Source organism: Urocampus carinirostris, chromosome 16, assembly GCF_059441175.1.
Source record: "Urocampus carinirostris isolate Australia breed hairy pipefish chromosome 16, RoL_Ucar_1.0, whole genome shotgun sequence".
Taxonomy (NCBI): Eukaryota; Metazoa; Chordata; class Actinopteri; order Syngnathiformes; family Syngnathidae; genus Urocampus; species Urocampus carinirostris.
Genome location: NC_142364.1, coordinates 7,637,763 through 7,656,617, shown reverse-complemented (window position 1 = coordinate 7,656,617; position 18,855 = coordinate 7,637,763). Strand labels below are relative to the sequence as shown.

The following is an 18,855-nucleotide window of genomic DNA, read 5'->3' as shown; positions in this document are numbered from 1 at the left end:
TTGCTCCAGTTTGTCTCCGGCTACAACATGTTATGATCCTGACCACGTCGGCTCTCCCGTCCCGGCTTACGAATCCTTTTGTCCCCGACTACGTCTACTCTGCCGTTCTGGCTTCTGACTCATTCCCGACCACGTCTTGCTCTTCCAGTCCCGGCTACTGACCAGTTTTTCCGTCCCTGACACAGCCATCACTCGCTACGGAAGATCCACTTCCGTGTTCGGATCACAATCAGAGTACGAGAGCGATTTACTTCCCGCCTCCAGCGAATGAGTGTTAGTTCTACTATATATCCAGTAAATGCTAATAACATAGTAACAATAAAAATACAGTTAGCTATACTATCTAGCTTTTCAATGCTAACAACATACTAAAACAAAAAAGCCGATAGCTCCATTATATAGCTAATCGATGCTAACTATGCAATGAACCTAAAACAACAGTGCTACTTATAAAGCCAGTAAAAGTTAATCACATAGTAAACTAAAATAAGATTTAAAATAAACATTTAGCTCACTAACGTCTAGCTAATGGTAGCTACAAAATGAAAAAAAAAGCTTCGTTATCCAGCTACTTAATGCCTAATACATTCTCGAACTAAAAAACAATTAGCTCTACTACCTAGTCAGTGGATACTAAAACTAAAAAAAAACATTTAGCTTCACTTACTTCAAGCTAATGCTAACTGCAAAACTAATTAGCTCTCCTACCTAGCCAGTGTTAAGTGGATACTAAAACTAAAACAAAATTAATCTACAATTACTTCAAGCTAATGCTAACTGCAAAGCCAATTAGCTCGCCTAACTTGCCATTCTTGCTAGCTTTCCTTCGCTTAACGAACGGGGGAAAAGTGCTACACGTCGGCATGTCAAACTACAAAGCGTGAGTAAAGAACATGGTCGCTGGACTTAAAAGCAACTTAAAACAAGAAAATATAAAATAATAAGGTCTAGCTAATGCTAACGACAAAATGAAAATAAAGCTTCGTTATCCAGCTACGAAATGCTAAATACATTCTCAAACCAAAACCCAATTAGCACTACTACCTAGCCAATGTTAAGTAGATACTAAAGATAAAAAAAACATTTAGCTTTACTTACTTCAAGCTAATGCTAACTGCAAAACTAATTAGCTCTCCTACCTAGCCAGTGTTAAGTGGATACTAAAACTAAAACAAAATTAATCTACAATTACTTCAAGCTAATGCTAACTGCAAAGCCAATTAGCTCGCCTAACTTGCCATTCTTGCTAGCTTTCCTTCGCTTAACGAACGGGGGAAAAGTGCTACACGTCGGCATGTCAAACTACAAAGCGTGAGTAAAGAACATGGTCGCTGGACTTAAAAGCAACTTAAAACAAGAAAATATAAAATAATAAGGTCTAGCTAATGCTAACGACAAAATGAAAATAAAGCTTCGTTATCCAGCTACGAAATGCTAAATACATTCTCAAACCAAAACCCAATTAGCACTACTACCTAGCCAATGTTAAGTAGATACTAAAGATAAAAAAAACATTTAGCTTTACTTACTTCAAGCTAATGCTAACTGCAAAACCAATTAGCTCTCCTACCTAGCCAGTGTTAAGTGGATACTAAAACTAAACAAAATTAATCTACAATTACTTCAAGCTAATGCTAACTGCAAAGCCAATTACCTCCGCTAACTTGCCATTCTTGCTAGCTTTCCTTCGCTTAATGAACGGGGAAAAAAGTGCTACACGTCGGCATGTCAAACTACAAAGCGTGAGTAAAAAGCAAAATAAAACAAGAAAATATAAAATAAAGGAGCCGTGCGCACAACGTGGGGGAGGAAGATGAGTCGCTTTGGACGCCGGGCTCCCCCTATAGCGCGAGTACAAAAGAAGCTAGCAAGCGCTAAACCGACAGAAGGTCAGCTGTGATGATTTGCAGTCTATTAAAGAAAAAAGTTTTCTCGAAAGTAAAAAAGACGCTTCACTTTCAAAACATGCTTCTAACAAACCGTTATGAAGTATTTTTTGAAAATATGACCATATTACAAGCACTATATAGCCAGTAAATGCTAACCACATGCTAAAACAAAAACAAAAAACGATTAGCTTTATTAACTAGCTAGTGAATGCTAACAACATAATAAAACTAAAAAAATATTAGCTCAACAAACTAGCTAATTCTAATACCAAAACTAAAAAATAAACCGTTTAGATCAGGGGTGTCCAACTCATTTTAACTCGGGGGGGCCACAGGATAGAACAAAATTCTGTCGGGGGCCGGACTAGTAGATTAAGAGAAAGAAAAAGAGGGATAAAGAAATAAGAAATAGAGGGAGGGAAAAGGAGAGAGGGCGGGACAAAGAAAGAAAAAGAGAGAGAGGGAGAGAGCATAGAGCGTGAGAAACAGAAGATAAAAAGTTGTGAGAGAGGGGGAAAAGGAGAGGAAGAAAGAAATCCAAAGAGAAATAGAAAGACAGAGGGAGAGAAAAGAGAAAAGAAAGCGCGAAGGGTATGAAGAGAGAAAGAGAAAAGAGAGAAAAGGAAAACGGGAAGTTAGAGCAAAAGAAGTTAAAAAGACACAGAGAGAGAAAGAGACAAAGAGGAACAAAGGAAGAGAAAAAGAGACACAGAGAGTGAAAAAGACACAGAGAGTGGTGGAAAAAGTGTGGAAAAGGGGGAGAGAGAGAGAGAGAGAGAGAGAGAGAGAGAGAGAGAGAGAGAGAGAGAGAGAGAGAGAGAGAGAGAGAGAGAGAGAGAGAAATAAACGATAGATAGAGGGAGAGAGCGGGAGAAACAAGATAAAAAGTCGTGAGAGAGGGGGAAAATAAAGGGAGAGGAAGAAAGAAATCCAAAGAGAAATAGAAAGACAGCAGGAGAGAAAAGGGAAAAGAAAGCACGAAGGGTAGGAAGAGAGAAAAAGAAAAGAGAGAAAAGGAAAACAGGAAGTTAGAGCAAAAGAAGTTAAAAAGACACAGAGAGAGAAAGAGACAAAGAGGAACAAAGGAATAGAAAAAGAGAGACACAGAGAGTGAAAGACACAGAGAGTGGGAGAAAAGTGGTGGAAAAGGGAGATAGGAAGAGAGAGAGAGTACAGTGTATTTGTGAAAGGCACCTGTCTTTGGCAGCATCAAGTTGATATATTTCAACCTGCAGCTTGTTTTTCTCTTGCGCTTCTCTGAGTGTTGTCTCGCAGGCCGGATTCTATCCCTTAGCGGGCCTGATCTGGCCCGCGGGCCGCCTGTGGTTTAAATGTAGCTAATGCTAACTGCTTAATAAAGATAATTATTTCTATAGTAGAAATATTATGAGAGAAGTACAACACATATACTAAAACCGAGATTGTAGCAAGGTATCAGACAGGAAGAGACAGACGGGATCGATACCAGACACTGGAGACTAGAGTTCGATATCAAACAGGACGAGATAGACGGGAACGATACCAGACACTGGGGACTGGAGTTCGATATCAAACAGGGCGAGATAGACAGGGACGATACTTGATACTGGAGATTGTAGCAAGGTATCAGACCGGGCAAGACAGACGGGATCGATACCAGACACTGGAGACTGGAGTCCGATATCAAACAGGACGAGATAGACGGGAACGATACCAGATACTGGAGACTGGAGTTCGATATCAAACAGGACGAGATAGAAGGGGAGGATACCCGATACAGGAGATTGTATCAAGGTATCAGACAGGGCGAGACAGACGGGATCGATACCAGACACTGGAGAGTGGAGTCTGGTATCAAACAGGACGAGATAAACGGGGACGATACTCGTCACTGGAGATTGTAGCAAGGTATTAGACAGGACGAGACAGACGGAATTGATACCAGACACTGGAGACTGGAGTTCGCTATCAAACACGACAAAATAGACGGGGACGATACCCGATACTGGAGATTGTGGCAAGGTATCAGACAGGGCAAGACAGACGGGAACGATACCAGACACTGGAGACTGGAGTTCGATATCAAACAGACTGGAGATAGACGGGAACAATACCAGACACTGGAGACTGGAGTTTAATATAAACAGGACGAGATAGACGGGAACGATACCAGATACTGGAGACTGGAGTTTGATATCAAACAGGACGAGATAGACGGGAACGATACCAGACACTGGAGATCGATATCAAACAGGACGAGATAGACGGGGACGATACCCGATACTGGAGATTGCAACAAGGTATCAGGCAGGACGAGACACACAGGATCGATACCAAACACTGTAGACTGGAGTCAGATATCAAACAGGACTAGATAGACGGGAACGATACCAGACACTGGAGACTGGAGTTCGATATCAAACAGGACGAGATAGACCGGAACGATACCAGACACTGGAGATCGATATCAAACAGGACGAGATAGACGGGGACGATACCCGATACTGGAGATTGCGGCAAGGTATCAGACAGGGCGAGACAGACGGGATCGATACCAAACACTGTAGACTGGAGTCAGATATCAAACAGGGCGAGATAGACGGGATCGATACCGGACAGGATACACAAGCAGCATACCGGACAGAGTAAAAAAGTCTTGCGGGTGCAGAGGTTCGTTGACGGACTGAAAAGGGTGAGTGAGCGCACTGAGCTTAAATAGAAGGGAAGCCTGGCGAGTGTGAATTTTCAACCGGTTTTTATATTTTTTATTTCTATTATTTATGCTTTGCGCATTTAATCAGTTTTACTCCTTCCTCCCTACACTCAACTCAAGCATTTTTTTTTTCGCTTTAGTTTGTTTTGTTTTTTTGACCCTGCGGGGGCCGCTCCAAGCGTCCCAAAAAGCGTGGATGTCATTTTGGAAGAGCAGCGAGGATATAAATAAGCACACCGACTCAAGTTCAAAAACATCCCTCAACACATTTTGGGATGATTAGGAAAGTGTTTGGCTTTAAAAAAAAAAGTGAGAAAACGCTCATTAAAAGCTCATCTCCATTTTATTTTGAAAAAAAAAAGTGAGCAACCACCTGGCACAAAGCAATTCACCTTCTTCACAGTACCAGATTGCACAGAGAAGCGGGGGCATTTTATTCAAGTTTTTATTTGATTTTTTTTTAAAGCAGAAACTTGTTTTGTTCCAAATCTGTCAAATTTCTCATCTCATTAGCTGCACCGCTTATCCTCAGTAGGGTCGTGGGGGTGCTGGAGCCCATCCCAGCAATCATCGGGCAGTGGGCAGGGGACACCCTGAACTGGTTGCCAGCCAATCACAGGGCACACAGGGACAGAAAACTTGCTCGCTCATTCACACCTAGAGACAGTTTGGACCGGCCAATCCACCTGAAATGCCGGAAACCGGAGTGCCCGGAGGAAACCCACGCAAGCACGGGGAGAACATACAAACTCTGCACAGGAAGTCTGGTAGCTGGATTTGAACCCACACAGGAGGTTCCCAAGACCTTAGAACTGTGCCGCTAGCCACTGCGCCGCCGTGCTGCCTGTGTCAAATTTCTATGTGAAAACACCATCACCTTATACTTGTGTAAATGTGTCTCCCAAAAAATTGTCTTGTTGAGCTACAATTTCTTTAAAAAAATGAAACTATTACGAGGAACATAACAGCTACAATCTGTTGATGGAATATCATAGCGTAGCTTCAAATAACTAAGATATTTTTTTTCTATCCGACCGATAACTGACGTCATATTTGACCCTATTCGTTCATAAAGACCCTCCCCCTGCAGAACCCACCGAGTCCCCCACCGGTGTAATAATCCCTTTTATTCCGTCCACCATTGTTCTCCTTTAAACCTAAAAGTCTTCCCAAACGCATTTAATCAGCAGCACCAACCGGACGTCACATCTCATTCCGACGACACCGACCCCGACTTTGTTCCCGTCTGACAAATTCTCTTTCTTCTCGGCAACGCCGGCGGACTTAATCACAGCAGCGGTGACCCCCGGCGGCGTATGAATGACTCGTTACTCGCAATAACACCGCGGGGACCCCGGCCGACCCCAGGGGGCGCCCAAATTCAGGCCGGATCCCATAGAAACTCCCGAACCGTCACCATTTTCTCGGCAATCGAGCGATAATAAAAGCGCATTCTTCTGCCTTATGAGGCGTGTGAAAATTTGAATGGAGGATCTCAAAAGGTTTTCGTCTTCTGCCCGGGCGAAACAGAGAAACGATCTTTATTGAAATCATTGGCGCTTTCGTTCTTCCTTGTTTAACGTTGACACCTCATCATTGAAACTCACAATGATGTTGAAGACAACAGTCGTGGAGGGATCATTCAATGAAAAGGGCGACTTTTTTCCCCATATAGGACTTCTAATAGCTTTCTTTTGGGGTTTTACGTTCTCCCCTCACTTACGAGTAAAGGGGCTAGCAACATGTTGCTCATAGGCACCAGGTAGCCCCCCCAAAAACAGATGAGAAGTACAAAAAGTGATAGAGAAAAAGGAAGATAGATCAAGAAATATGGAGGAATAGAGAGATAAAGGGATAGCAAAAGAGATAGAGAAAAGGCAAGTACGAAATCGCCCCCGCTTTCGTTCTTCCTTGTTCAACGTTGACGCCTCATCATTGAAACTCACGATGAGGTTGAAGACAACAGTCGTGGAGGGAATCTCGTTGACGATATATGAGGATCATTCAATGAATAGGGCGACTTTTTCCCCATAAAGGACTTCTAATAGCTTTCTTTTGGGGTTTTACGTTCTCCCCTCACCTATACGAGTAAAGGGGCAAGCAACATGTTGCTCACGGGCCCCAGGTAACCCCCACCCCCAGAAAAACAGATGAGAAACACACTAAGTAAAAGAGAGAAAGAAAGAGATCAAGAAATATGAAATAGAAGAGAGATGAAGGGATAGCAAAAGAAATAGAAAAAAGGCTAGTACGGAAGTGACAAATTGCAAACGTGAGAGAGAAAAGAGAAAGACAGAGAAAGAAAAAGAAAAAATATTTAAAAACAGATGAGTTAAAGTGAAAAATATGTAAAGATAGAAAATAAAAAGGAAGAAAGGGAGAAGAAAATAAAGAAACAAAGGAAAAGAGTAAGAGATAAAGAGAATGAAATAAAGGGAGAAGAAAGGGGATAAAAAAGAGAGAAGGAGAGAGGAAGAAAGACAGAGAAAAATAGAATAAAAGAAAGAGAGGGAGAGGAAAATAAAGAGAAAGAGTGATAGATAAACCTAAAGAAAGATATAAAGAAAAAGAAAGAGACAAAATGAGGGGGGAAAGAGATTGAAAAAGAGATGGACAAAAAGTGAGAAAGATAGAGTGTGGGAACAAGAATGAAATAATGAGAGAGAAAGATAAAGAAAGGATGAGAAAATAAAAACAAACAATGAAAAAGAAAAAAGAAAGGCAAAGGGAAAGACATACAAAGAAAATGAGAAGTAGAATGAGAGTAAAAATGAGAGGAAGAGAGAGATAGTGAGAAAGACAAATGGACTAAAATAAAGAAATAGGGAAATAAAGAAAGATGATGTGAGAAAAACAGAAAAAGGAAAAAGGGGGAAAGAAAAAAGAGAAGGAAATAAAGGCAGAAGAAAGGGGATAAAAGAGAAAGAGAATTAGAGGGAACAAAGACAGAGAGAGAGAGAATGAAAGAAAGAGAGGGTGAGGAAAATAAAGGGAATGAGAGAGACACATACCTAAAGAAATAGATAGAGGAAAACAAAGATAAAAAGAGGGGGAAAGAGATTGAAAAAAGAGATGGGCATAAAGTGAGAAAAATAGAGTGTGGGAACAAGAATGAAATAAAGGGAGAGAAGGCAAACAAGGAGAGAGAACGATAAAGAAAGGATGAGAGAGAAAAAGAAGAAAGACAAAGAGAAAGACATAAAAAGAAAATGAGGAGGAGAATGAGAAATGGGAGGAAGAGAGAGATAGTGAGAAAGACAGACAAATAGACTAAAATAAAGAAAGATGAAATGTGAAAAAGAAAGAAAGAAAGAAAGAAAGAAAGAAAAAAAAAGAAAGAAAATAAGAAAGAAAGATTTCCATTTCACTGGCTCAAATGTATTGTGTGTTTTGGTCACTGCAGCCGCTAGCCGTATTAGCATTGATTGCTAACATAACTTTAAGGGCTAGCATAAATATAGCAGTTAAAAAGGCTTATCAGTGATGGTTCCTTGTGATTTTCTAGGAAATTAAGATTTCTTAATCTTTATCAATATGGGTTGTTTGGTTTTTATTATTATCATTATTTTTGTTTAATCATTTTTACTCGTTTTGATTCCAGAATTAATTCAAAACAAAGTCGTAGTAAGGGCCAAATGGTGACTCCTTCACATTCCAAAGAAGTAAGCCAGAAAAAAAAAAAAAAAAAAAAAGAGTTAAGGAAAGGAAGGCTTCGTGGGTCTAAAAAATATGCCTTACCTTCTCAATAAAAGCATTTATTGACTTGAGCAAGCGCGAGCTTATGTCAACTGAGAACACGGTGTGGACACTCTTATTGTGAAGGGGAGGGGGAGGCCCTGACACAATGCTTAGTCATGGTGAGTTACCGCTTCGCTCCCTTCCCCCTCCTTCAACTCCTTCCACCTCACCCCCTTCTTATGTGGCGCTGTATGCACCCAGCATACCACACACTGCATCACGGTGTGGTATGCTGGGTGCACAGCAGCAGACAGGAAAAAGCTCCAGAGGATCATCAAAACAGCCCAGAGAATCGTCGGCTGCTCTCTGCCCAGTCTGGAGGACATTGCCTGCTCTCGCTACCTCAGCAGAGCAGAAAACATCATCAAGGACTTTTCTCACCCCGGCCACCATCTCTTCGACCTGCTGCCTTCCGGCAAGCGCTACAGGTCACACAAAGCAAAAACGAACAGACTCAGAGACAGTTTCTTCCCCACAGCCATTACCACCCTAAACAGACACCGCACAAAAAACTGAAAACTGTTGCAAAAAAAACTACCTCACACGTATGTAAAATGGTACTCACGTACATGCTGTCTGCACTATGTTTGTTCACTGCTCAAACAGACACCGCACAAAAAAAAAAAAAAAAACACTACCTCATACGAATATAATGTTACTCATGTCTTGTTCTTGCACATGTCGACTGCACTACGTTTAATGCTCAAATTGCACAATGTCTGACCATTTCCTGTTTCATGCTGACTATTTTTGCACTATGATGACTTTGCACCAAATGCAATATTGCACAACCGTTACGATACCGACGTTATCACGACAACCCTGTATGTAACATCCCACATGCCGACATTTCTTGTGTAAATACCATGTAAATTATAACTATAGCCTTATCCCCCTTGTCTTATAACATTATCTTCTCTGTTCCTTTATCTTCTTGCTCATACCTCACTATGATTGTGTAAAACTGGAGTGTCATGCCCAATTTCGTTGTCACAATATGTTAGCCCATTTGTAACAATGACAATAAAGGTATATTCTATTCTATTCTATTCTGTTTATCATGGAGGACGGAAGTATATTCTCTTCCGTCACATTTCATCTCAAGTTTGACTTTATTATACCAAAAGCGAGCGGTTGTTTCTAGTGCCGCTACTTCGCAGATTTTCACTTTTCGCGGGTGGTCTCGGTCCCCATCAACCGCGATAACCGAGGGATTACTGTAAACAAAATTCTCTTTAAATCCCCGGGAGACTCATAACCCCGTCATCGCCGTGGAAACGAAACGACAAAGCCGGGCGATATCGGAACGATTCCAGGATAGTCGATAATCGACTCAGTCAGCGCCATTTAATAAGAAAATTGCGACGAGTATTTTTTCCCTTCTATGACTTCTCCGACCGCAGGCATGGTGTTTTTCTCCGTCGGCGGGTGAAATATGAGGGATCTTTCCGTCCCGGCGTCTGTAACGTATTTCTTGAAATCCGGATGAAACCCAAAACCCGGCACATCTGTTTTTTCCCTCTTTTTTTTAAAAAAAAAAAACGTTTTTTCTGCACAAAACAATGTTTGCTTGTTTCCAGCTGTGTTTGAGTTGAAGCGGGGGAGATAAGTGATGCGGGTTTTAAGCATGAGGTCATTGAAGAATCCAAGAACCCGAGTTTGTTAATGTTGATACTGTATTTTGTTTCTGCTTTATTCTGTTGATTGAAACGGAGATGCTAATGCTAATGCTAATGATCAACTATGTCCAGGGTTGGGTTAGCTGGATTACTTTCAATGACTTTTGGATAACTCCAATACCAAATATGCTAATAAAAGACAAAAGAAACTAAATAGGAATAAAATGATGACTCACAACACGTGGTAAGCTTTCTCTCCTGGCTTTGATTTCTTTGATATCCGGCAAAACGAACATCAAATGCGACAGAAACAAAATGAAAATAAATCCAAACAGCTTGCCAACATCATTTTTGCCGTTCCGTGTATTCCGTTATTCCCCAAGCCTGCAAAAAAATTAGTCATTTTATTTATATTTAGTTTCTTTTGTCGTTTATTAGCATATTTGGTATTGGAGTAATCCAAAAGTAATTGAAAGTAATCAAGTCAAAGTAACCCTACCCAACCGTGGAAATTGTTGTTTCCTTAGTACAGGTCTCATTATTATTCATTTGTTTTTAATATCTTGATGATGTCACTTTAGTGCAGCAACTCTCCATGATCAAAATAACTGGGCTTAATATAGAACTCTGGGGTACACCACATTCAGGGTTAGGTAGGGTTACTTTAACTGGATTACTTTCAATCACTTTTGGATAACTCCAATACCAAATATGCTAATAAAAGACAAAAGAAACTAAATATGAATAAAATGATGACTCACAACACGTGGTAAGCTTTCTCTCCTGGCTTTGATTTCTTTGTTCTCCGGCAAAACGAACATAAAATGCGACAGAAACAAAATGAAAATAAATCCAAACAGCTTGCCAACATCATTTTTGCCGTTCCGTGTATTCCGTTACTCCCCAAGCCTGCACAAAATTGAGTCATTTTATTTATATTTAGTTTATTTTGTCTTTTATTAGCATATTTGGTATTGGAGTCATCCAAAAGTCATTGAAAGTAATCCAGTTAAAGTAATCCTACCCAACCCTGACTAACTCATTTTAACTCGGGGGCCACACGATAGAACACACATTCTGTCGGGGGCCGGACGAGTCGATTAAAGAGAAAGAAAAAGAGAGATAAAGAAACAAGAGAAAGAGGGAGGGAAAAGGAGAGAGGGTGGGACAAAGAAAGAGAGAGAGAGAGAGCGTGAGAAACAAAAGAAAAGTCGTGAGAGAGGGGAAAAGAAAGGGAGCGGAAGAAAGAAATCCAAAGAGAAATAGAAAGACAGAAGGAGAGAAAAGAAAGCGCGAAGGGTAGGAAGAGAGAAAGAGTAAAGAGAGAAAAGGAAAAAAGGAAGTTAGAGCAAAAGGAGTTAAAAAGACACAGAGAGAGAGAGAGACAAAGAGCAACAAAGGAAGAGAAAAAGAGAGACCCAGAGAGTGGGAGAAAAGGGGTGGAAAAGGGTGAGAGAGAGAGAGAGAGAGAAAAAGAAATACAAGTACAGTGTCTTTGTGAGAGAAACCTGTCTCTGGCAACATCAAGTTGACATATTTCAACCTGCAGCTTGTTTTTCTCTTGCGCTTCTCTGAGTGTTGCCTCGCGGGACGGATTCAACCCCTTAGTGGGCCTAATCCGGCCCGCGGGCCGCCTGTTTGACCCCTGTGTCCTACTCAACATTGATGCACACAATAAACATGCGATTAACGATTGAGGAGACATGAAAATAGAATAGAAAAATTAAATATGTACATATATATTTATGAATTAACAGGTGACTACATAAAAAGTAGAAAATAAATCCATATATAAGAAAGAAAGATTATATTTTTAGATAAATATATGCAATAGAAAAAAATAAAGAAAGCAATACGATATAAGAGAAGAAGTAAGAAAGAAAGTGAGAAAGACAAAAGGAAAAAGAAAGAAACAAAGTCATAGACAGACAAAACAAAATAGAACATATCGTGATTAAGAAAGAGCTGAGGATCTTAAGAAAGAAAAGGGGAAGCAATAAGAGAAAAAGAAAAGGAGAAGTAAAGGAGGAGAAAAGAAGAAAAAAAGAAAAGAAGAAAGCAAAAAGATTAAATGTAATTTAAGTTAATCCAGCGAGAGCGAGAGCTCGAGAGAGAGTGCGAGAGCGAGAGAGACAGAGAGATATAGACAGCGAGAGCGCGAGAGAAAGAGAAAGAAAAAGAAAAAAGAAAAAACAAAGAAAAGAGGGAGAAAGCTAAAGAGAGAGAGAAAAAAAGAGAGAGAGAAATACAAAAGGAGAGAGAGAGATAAAGAGAGAAAGATAAACAGAGAAAAGAGAGGGAGAGAGGAAAATGGAGAGGAAATGGAAAAGGAAAAGAGGAGGGAAGAGAGAGAAAGAAAACAAAGAGAACGGAATAAAAGAAAGAAAAAAGGAAAAAGAGAGGAAGAGAAACAAAGAAAAGGAGAGGGTGAGAGGGAGGGAGAGAGAAAAATGAAAAGGAAAAGGAAAAGAGAAGGGAAGGGAAAGAAGAGGATGAGAATGGAAGAGAAAGAAAACAAAGAGAACGGAACAAAAGGAAAAAGAGAGGGAGAGAAAAATAGAGGAAGAGAAACAGAGAAAAGGAGAGGGTTAGAGGGAGGGAGAGAGAAAAATGGAGAGGAAAAGGAAAAGGAAAAGAGAAGGGAAGGGAAAGAAGAGGAAGAGAATGGAAGAGGAAGAGAATGGAAGAGAAAGAAAACAAAGAACGGAATAAAAGAAAGAAAAAAGGAAAAAGAGAGGGAGAGAAAAAGAGAGGAAGAGAAACAAAGAAAAGGAGGGTGAGAGGGAGGGAGGGAGAGAGAAAAATGGAGAGGAAAAGGAAAAGAGAAGGGAAGGGAAAGAAAAGGAAGATAACGGAAAAAAAGAAAATAGAAAAGAAAAAGACAGAAACAAGAGAAAATAGAAAGAAAAAAGAAAGTAAGGACAGAAAAAACAATGAAAGAAAGCCAGAAAGATAAATATAATAGACAAAGACAAATACTATTTGAAACCCACATTAAAGTAGAATACGGGACAAAACAAAATGTTTAAAGCGTTCTGAAAACCAAGCGTTATTTTGTCCTACGTAAAAAAGTGTCGTCTTCATCTACACCTGCAACCGCCATTACGATCCATCCATCCATTATCTGCACCACTTATCCTCAGTAGGGTCGCGGGGGTGCTGGAGCCCATCCAAGCTATCCTTGGGCAGTGGGCAGGGGACACAGGGACAGACAACTTGCTCGCCCATTCACACCAAGGGACAATATAGACCGGCCAATTCACCTGACATGCATGTTTTTGGAATGTGGGAGGAAACTGGGAAACCCACGCAAGCACGGGGAGAACATGCAAACTCCACATAGGAGGTTCGATCTCATGACCTTAGAACACCATTTCGATCATTCTGGAAAAAAAGCTTCATCTTTCTCTAGAACACAAACTAAAATCACCCGGCAACAGAACCAATCCCTGCACCACATTTTGTATCGCCACTCTCTTCGCCATCGCTTAGCAACCTATAGTCATCCATTGAGGTTAGCATTAGCGCCCCGCTGTGGCCAAATCCGGTATTGGGAGTGGATGGTTTACCTCAGCCAATGGGATGCCTTCTGGTGGGCGGCACTGCAGCAGCACTTCCTGTTCCAGAGACACTTCCTTCCCCAGTGGTTCCTGGTCAAACGTTTTCCTAAGATCTGCGGAAAATAAAGAAAACACAGAATTTGATATTTGGCTTGGCAGTAATTTTGTAGTATTCATTTTGTAATACTTCGTATTTCCAATTAAAGTATTACTGGTAGTATTTTTCAAGTATTTCCAGAGTATTATTCTGTTCTTTGAGAGTGAAAGCCAACAAATTTGTCAAGTCCCTGTTTTTTTAAAACACAAAATTTGATATTTGGCTTTGTAGTAATTTTGTACAAGTATTTGGATTATAGTATAACTTTGGTAGTATTGTTGTAGTTCCGGTATTTCCATAGTATTATTTTTTACTTTTATAATGAAAGCCAACAAGTATGTAGAATCACTGTTTTTAAATACTAAATTGGATATTTGGCTTTGTAGTAATTTTGTAGCATTTCCTTTGTAATATTTCCGTAGAAGTATTTGGATTATAGTATAACTTTGGTATCATTGTTGTAGTATTTCCATAGTATTTTTTTTGTTCTTTTTTAAATGAAAGCCAACAAATATGTAAAGTCCCTGTTTGTAAAACACTAAATTTGATATTTGGGTTTGCAGTAATTTTGTAGTATTTCCTTTGTAATATTTTTGTAGTATTATTTGGATTACAGTATAACTTTGGTAGTATTGTTGTAGTATTTCCATAGTATTATTTTGTTCTTTCCAGAATGAAAGCCAACACATATGTAAAGTCCCTGTTTGTAAAACACTAAATTTGATATTTGGGTTTGCAGTAATTTTGTAGTATTTCCTTTGTAGTATTTCCGTAGCAGTATTTGGATTATAGTATAACTTTGGTAGTATTGTTGTAGTATTTCCATAGTATTATTTTGTTCTTTCCAGAATGAAAGCCAACAAATATGTAAAGTCCCTGTTTGTAAAACACTAAATTTGATATTTGGGTTTGCAGTAATTTTGTAGTATTTCCTTTGTAATATTTCCGTAGCAGTATTTGGATTATAGTATAACTTTGGTAGTATTGTTGTAGTATTTCCATAGTATTATTTTGTTCTTTCCAGAATGAAAGCCAACAAATATGTAAAGTCCCTGTTTGTAAAACACTAAATTTGATATTTGGGTTTCCAGTAATTTTGTAGTATTTCCTTTGTAATATTTTTGTAGTATTATTTGGATTACAGTATAACTTTTGTAGTATTTCCATAGTATTGTTTTTTCCTTTTAGAATGAAAGCCAACAAATATGTAGGGTCCATGTTTTTAAAATACTTAATTTGATATTTGGCTTTGTAGTATTTCCTTTGTAATATTTCCGTAGTAGTATTTAGATTATAGTATAACTTTGGTAGTACTGTTGTAGTATTTCCATATGATTATTTTTTCATTTTAGAATGAAAGCCAACAAATATGTAGAGTCCCTGTTTTCAAACACAACAATTCGATATCTGGCGTTGTAGTAGTTTTGTAGTCATTTTGTAGTGTTTTTGTAGTAATTTTGTAGTATTTTTGTTGCAGACACACTAACGGGAGATGGGGACAAAGTATTAGCTGTATTTTATTGACTATTACGCATTTTGTCATGATATTTCGACCATTTCTTGTTCAGCGGGACGCAGTCTACGCCGAAAAGAGGCCAAATCACCTTTTGTGTACGCCGATACTTTCCAGAAGACGAGGCGTTCAGGACAGTTCGAATTCTTAGTTTTTTTCCCTCCTTCAAAAAGAAGAAGCCGCCAATCAGAGGATGGCAAAAATCTGAGGAGAGTTGACAGTTCTAGTTCTGGTTGCGGCATCAAAGCGACGGCGTTGCGACATAAAACGAGTTACCCAACACAAAGGCCGACAACATGTTGTCCCGGTGCTCTTTCAACGCTCGACTCGACGTGTTGGGGTTGTGCCGGTGACCCCCGGGGTGTGGAGGGGGATATATTCTTACTCCATTTACTCCAATATTCTGCATTTCTATAGCGCTTTTCAAGTCAATGAAGACCTCCCAAAGTGCTTTACAATGTGCTTCATACTTACCCATTCACACACACACTGACACACAGATAGCAGCGTCGTCCATTCCTGCTTTAGATCCCGAGAGGAGCGCTTTACCTCCCCAGCGACTGCTCTGAAAAGCTTGACTGAAACCGCATCACCGTTTTGATAGTTCCGGTATTGCCGTTGTGTGATGTTGCCACAAAAGTAAATGGGTGGGTGTGTGTGTGTGTGTGAGTGTGTGAGTGAGAGAGAGAGAGAGAGAGAGAGAGAGAGAGAGAGAGAGAGAGAGAGAGAGAGAGAGAGAGAGAGAGAGAGAGAGAGAGAGAGAGAGAGAGAGAGAGAGAGAGAGAGAGAGGGACAGATACAGAGAGAGACAGAGAGAGAGACAGAAAGAAAAACAGAGAGAGAGACAGAGAGAGAGAGAGAGATACAGAGAGAAAGAGAGAGAGACTATCGAGAGAGAGAGAGACAGAGGGACAGATACAGAGAGAGACAGAGAGAGAGACAGAAAGAAAAACAGAGAGAGACAGAGAGAGAGAGAGAGATACAGAGAGAAAGAGAGAGAGAGAGACTATCAAGAGAGAGAGACTATCGAGAGAGAGAGAGACAGATACAGAGAGACAGATACAGATAGAGAGAGAGAGGGACAGATACAGAGAGAGACAGAGAGAGAGACAGAAAGAAAAACAGAGAGAGAGACAGAGAGAGAGAGAGATACAGAGAGAAAGAGAGAGAGAGAGACTATCAAGAGAGAGAGAGACAGAGGGACAGATACAGAGAGAGACAGAGAGAGAGACAGAAAGAAAAACAGAGAGAGAGAGACAGAGAGAGAGAGAGAGAGATACAGAGAGAAAGAGAGAGAGAGAGACTATCAAGAGAGAGAGACTATCGAGAGAGAGAGAGAGAGATACATAGAGACAGATACAGATAGAGAGAGAGAGAGAGGGACAGATACAGAGAGAGACAGAGAGAGAGACAGAAAGAAAAACAGAGAGAGAGACAGAGAAAGACAGACAGAGAGAGACAGAGAGAGACCGAGAGAGAGAGAGATAATGAATATTTTCTTTTAACTAAAATCGGAAAAATAATACACAAAATAAGCAAGTATATATTTATTTTTTTCAAATTTTTTAAGAAGTATTTTCATGTTTTATTTTGTATTTTACTATTTTTAAGCTCCAGTGAATTAAAAGGAAGAATCTCGTAAAATGCGAAAAAAATAATTAAGAATAAATGATGTTTTTTTTAAACACAAGTTAAAAAAAAAAATAAAAAAAAAAATATATATATATATATATATATATATATATATATATATATTGAGCTTGTTTTAAGCATCTCGTTTTCTTATTTTACAACTTTAAAACCATAGGAAAGTTAAAAAACGTATCCTTGAAATAAGCAAAAAATATTAAGTGATAATTAATAGTATCACCTGAGTTTTGAAGTATTTTCTCTACTAAGATCAGAAAAATAGTACACAAAATAAGCAAAAATATGTAACACGCTCCTTATCATGTATATTTTTTTTTTATCACAAACACAAAAAGTTATTCAGACTTATTTTTAGAAAGCTTCTGGAGAGCATTTAGTAATAGCCTGCTGCCAAGTAACTTGCATGAGTGGCTAGAGAAGGAAACAGTGTAAAAAAAGTGGAAGATGCCTGAATCAGGACTCAGGTGTGGAAGTGTCCATTAAGTGCTAGAAGCACTATCGGGACAAGCTAAATAGTCACAAAAATGGTTATTAGGACTTCCGTAGTAGTAAGATGGCAGGCAAGAAATGTCAATTTCTTCTAGTTGTGTCATTTAATTGCACATTTCTAAATCTATGAGTTAGGTTTATGAGATGTTTGGCTTATTATTTGTATCCAAAATATCTTTTTTAAATGAAAGAACTAATTTTTCACCATTAGGGGGCGCTATAAACGCATATATGGACGTTTATCATTTCAACTGAGAAGAAAAACGAGGTCACACCCGACCGACTTGGCTCCGGTCCAGCTCCGGCTCGGCCTTGCCAGCTCCTTCGCCGGTTTTCAAAAAAAAAAAAACAGAGTTCGAATCCCGTTAAAGCAATCTGCCCGCTGAGTCGTCCCCCCTGCCGCTTCGACTCCTATGATCATCCTTGATGAGAAGCCTGCCAACGCTAACCCGTCCATTAAAACAGAAGGCTTGCTTCTCCCATTAGCGCCTGCCAGAAGGATTAGCCTGCGTCTCTTTCTCTCTCGCATCTTTCTCTCTTGCATGTCTCTCTATCGCATTCTCTCTCTCTCTCATCTCTCTCTCTCTCGCATCTCTCTCTCACATCTCTTGCATCTCTCACTCTCATATCTCTCTCTATCGCATTCTCTCTCTCTCTCTCTCTCTCTCTCTCTCTCTTGCATTGCTCTCTCTTGCATCTCTCTCCTTCACATCTCTTGCATCGCTCTCTCTCTCTCGCACATCTTTCTCTCATCTCTCTCTCTCTCTCTCCGAACACTCTACCTCTCTCTCTCTCTCTCTCGCATTTCTCACTCACTCGCATCACTCCCTCTCTCTCGCATTGCTGTCTCTCTCTCGCATCTCTCTCTTTCTCTCTCACATCTTTCTTTCATCTCTCTCTCACATCTCTCTCTCTCCCAAAACTCTACCTCTCTCTCTCACGTCACTCACTCGCATCTCTCATTCTCTCGCATTGCTGTTTCTCTCTCTCGCATTGCTGTCTCTCTCTCACATCTCTCTCTTTCTCTCTCTTGCCTCTCTCTCTCGCACATCTTTCTCTCATCTCTCTCTCTCACAACACTCTACCTCTCTCTCTCTCTCTCGCATTTCTCTCTCGCATCTCTCACGTCGCTCTCTCTCTTGCATCGCTGTCTCTCTCTCTCGCATCTCTCTCTTTCTCTCTCTTGCCTCTCTCTATCTCTCTCACATCTCTCTCTCTCTCTCGCTCTCTCTCTCTCCCCTTTTCTCCCACTCTGTCTCTTTCACTCTGTGTCTTTTAACTTCTTTGTTCTAACTTCCTTTTTTCCTTTTCTCTCTTTTCTCTTTCTCTCTTCATACCCTTCGTGCTTTCTTTTCTCTTTTATCTCCTTTTGTCTTTCTAGTTCTCTTTGGATTCCTTTCTTCCTCTCCCTTTCTTTTCCCCCTCTCTCACGACTTGTTACCTTTTGTTTCTCACGCTCTCTCCCTTTCTCTCTTTTTCTTTCTTTGTCCCGCCCTCTCTCCTTTTCCCTCCCTCTTTCTCTTATTTCTCTATCTCTCTTTTTCTTTCCCTTTAATCTACTAGTCCGGCCCCCAACAGCATGTTTGTTCTATCGTGTGGCCCCCGAGT

The 18,855-nt window shown here is 40.0% G+C and overlaps 1 protein-coding gene across 1 annotated transcript in view; it reads right to left on the bottom strand.

Moving 5' to 3' along the window:
• Positions 1-18,855, bottom strand: part of unc5cb (unc-5 netrin receptor Cb) — a 297,939-nt gene that overhangs the window by 61,007 nt on the left and 218,077 nt on the right. Inside the window, exon 5 of the mRNA XM_088319989.1 lies at positions 13,508-13,611. Coding sequence (XP_088176115.1) covers positions 13,508-13,611 — 104 coding nt within the window. The remainder of the gene's footprint in view (positions 1-13,507; positions 13,612-18,855) is intronic.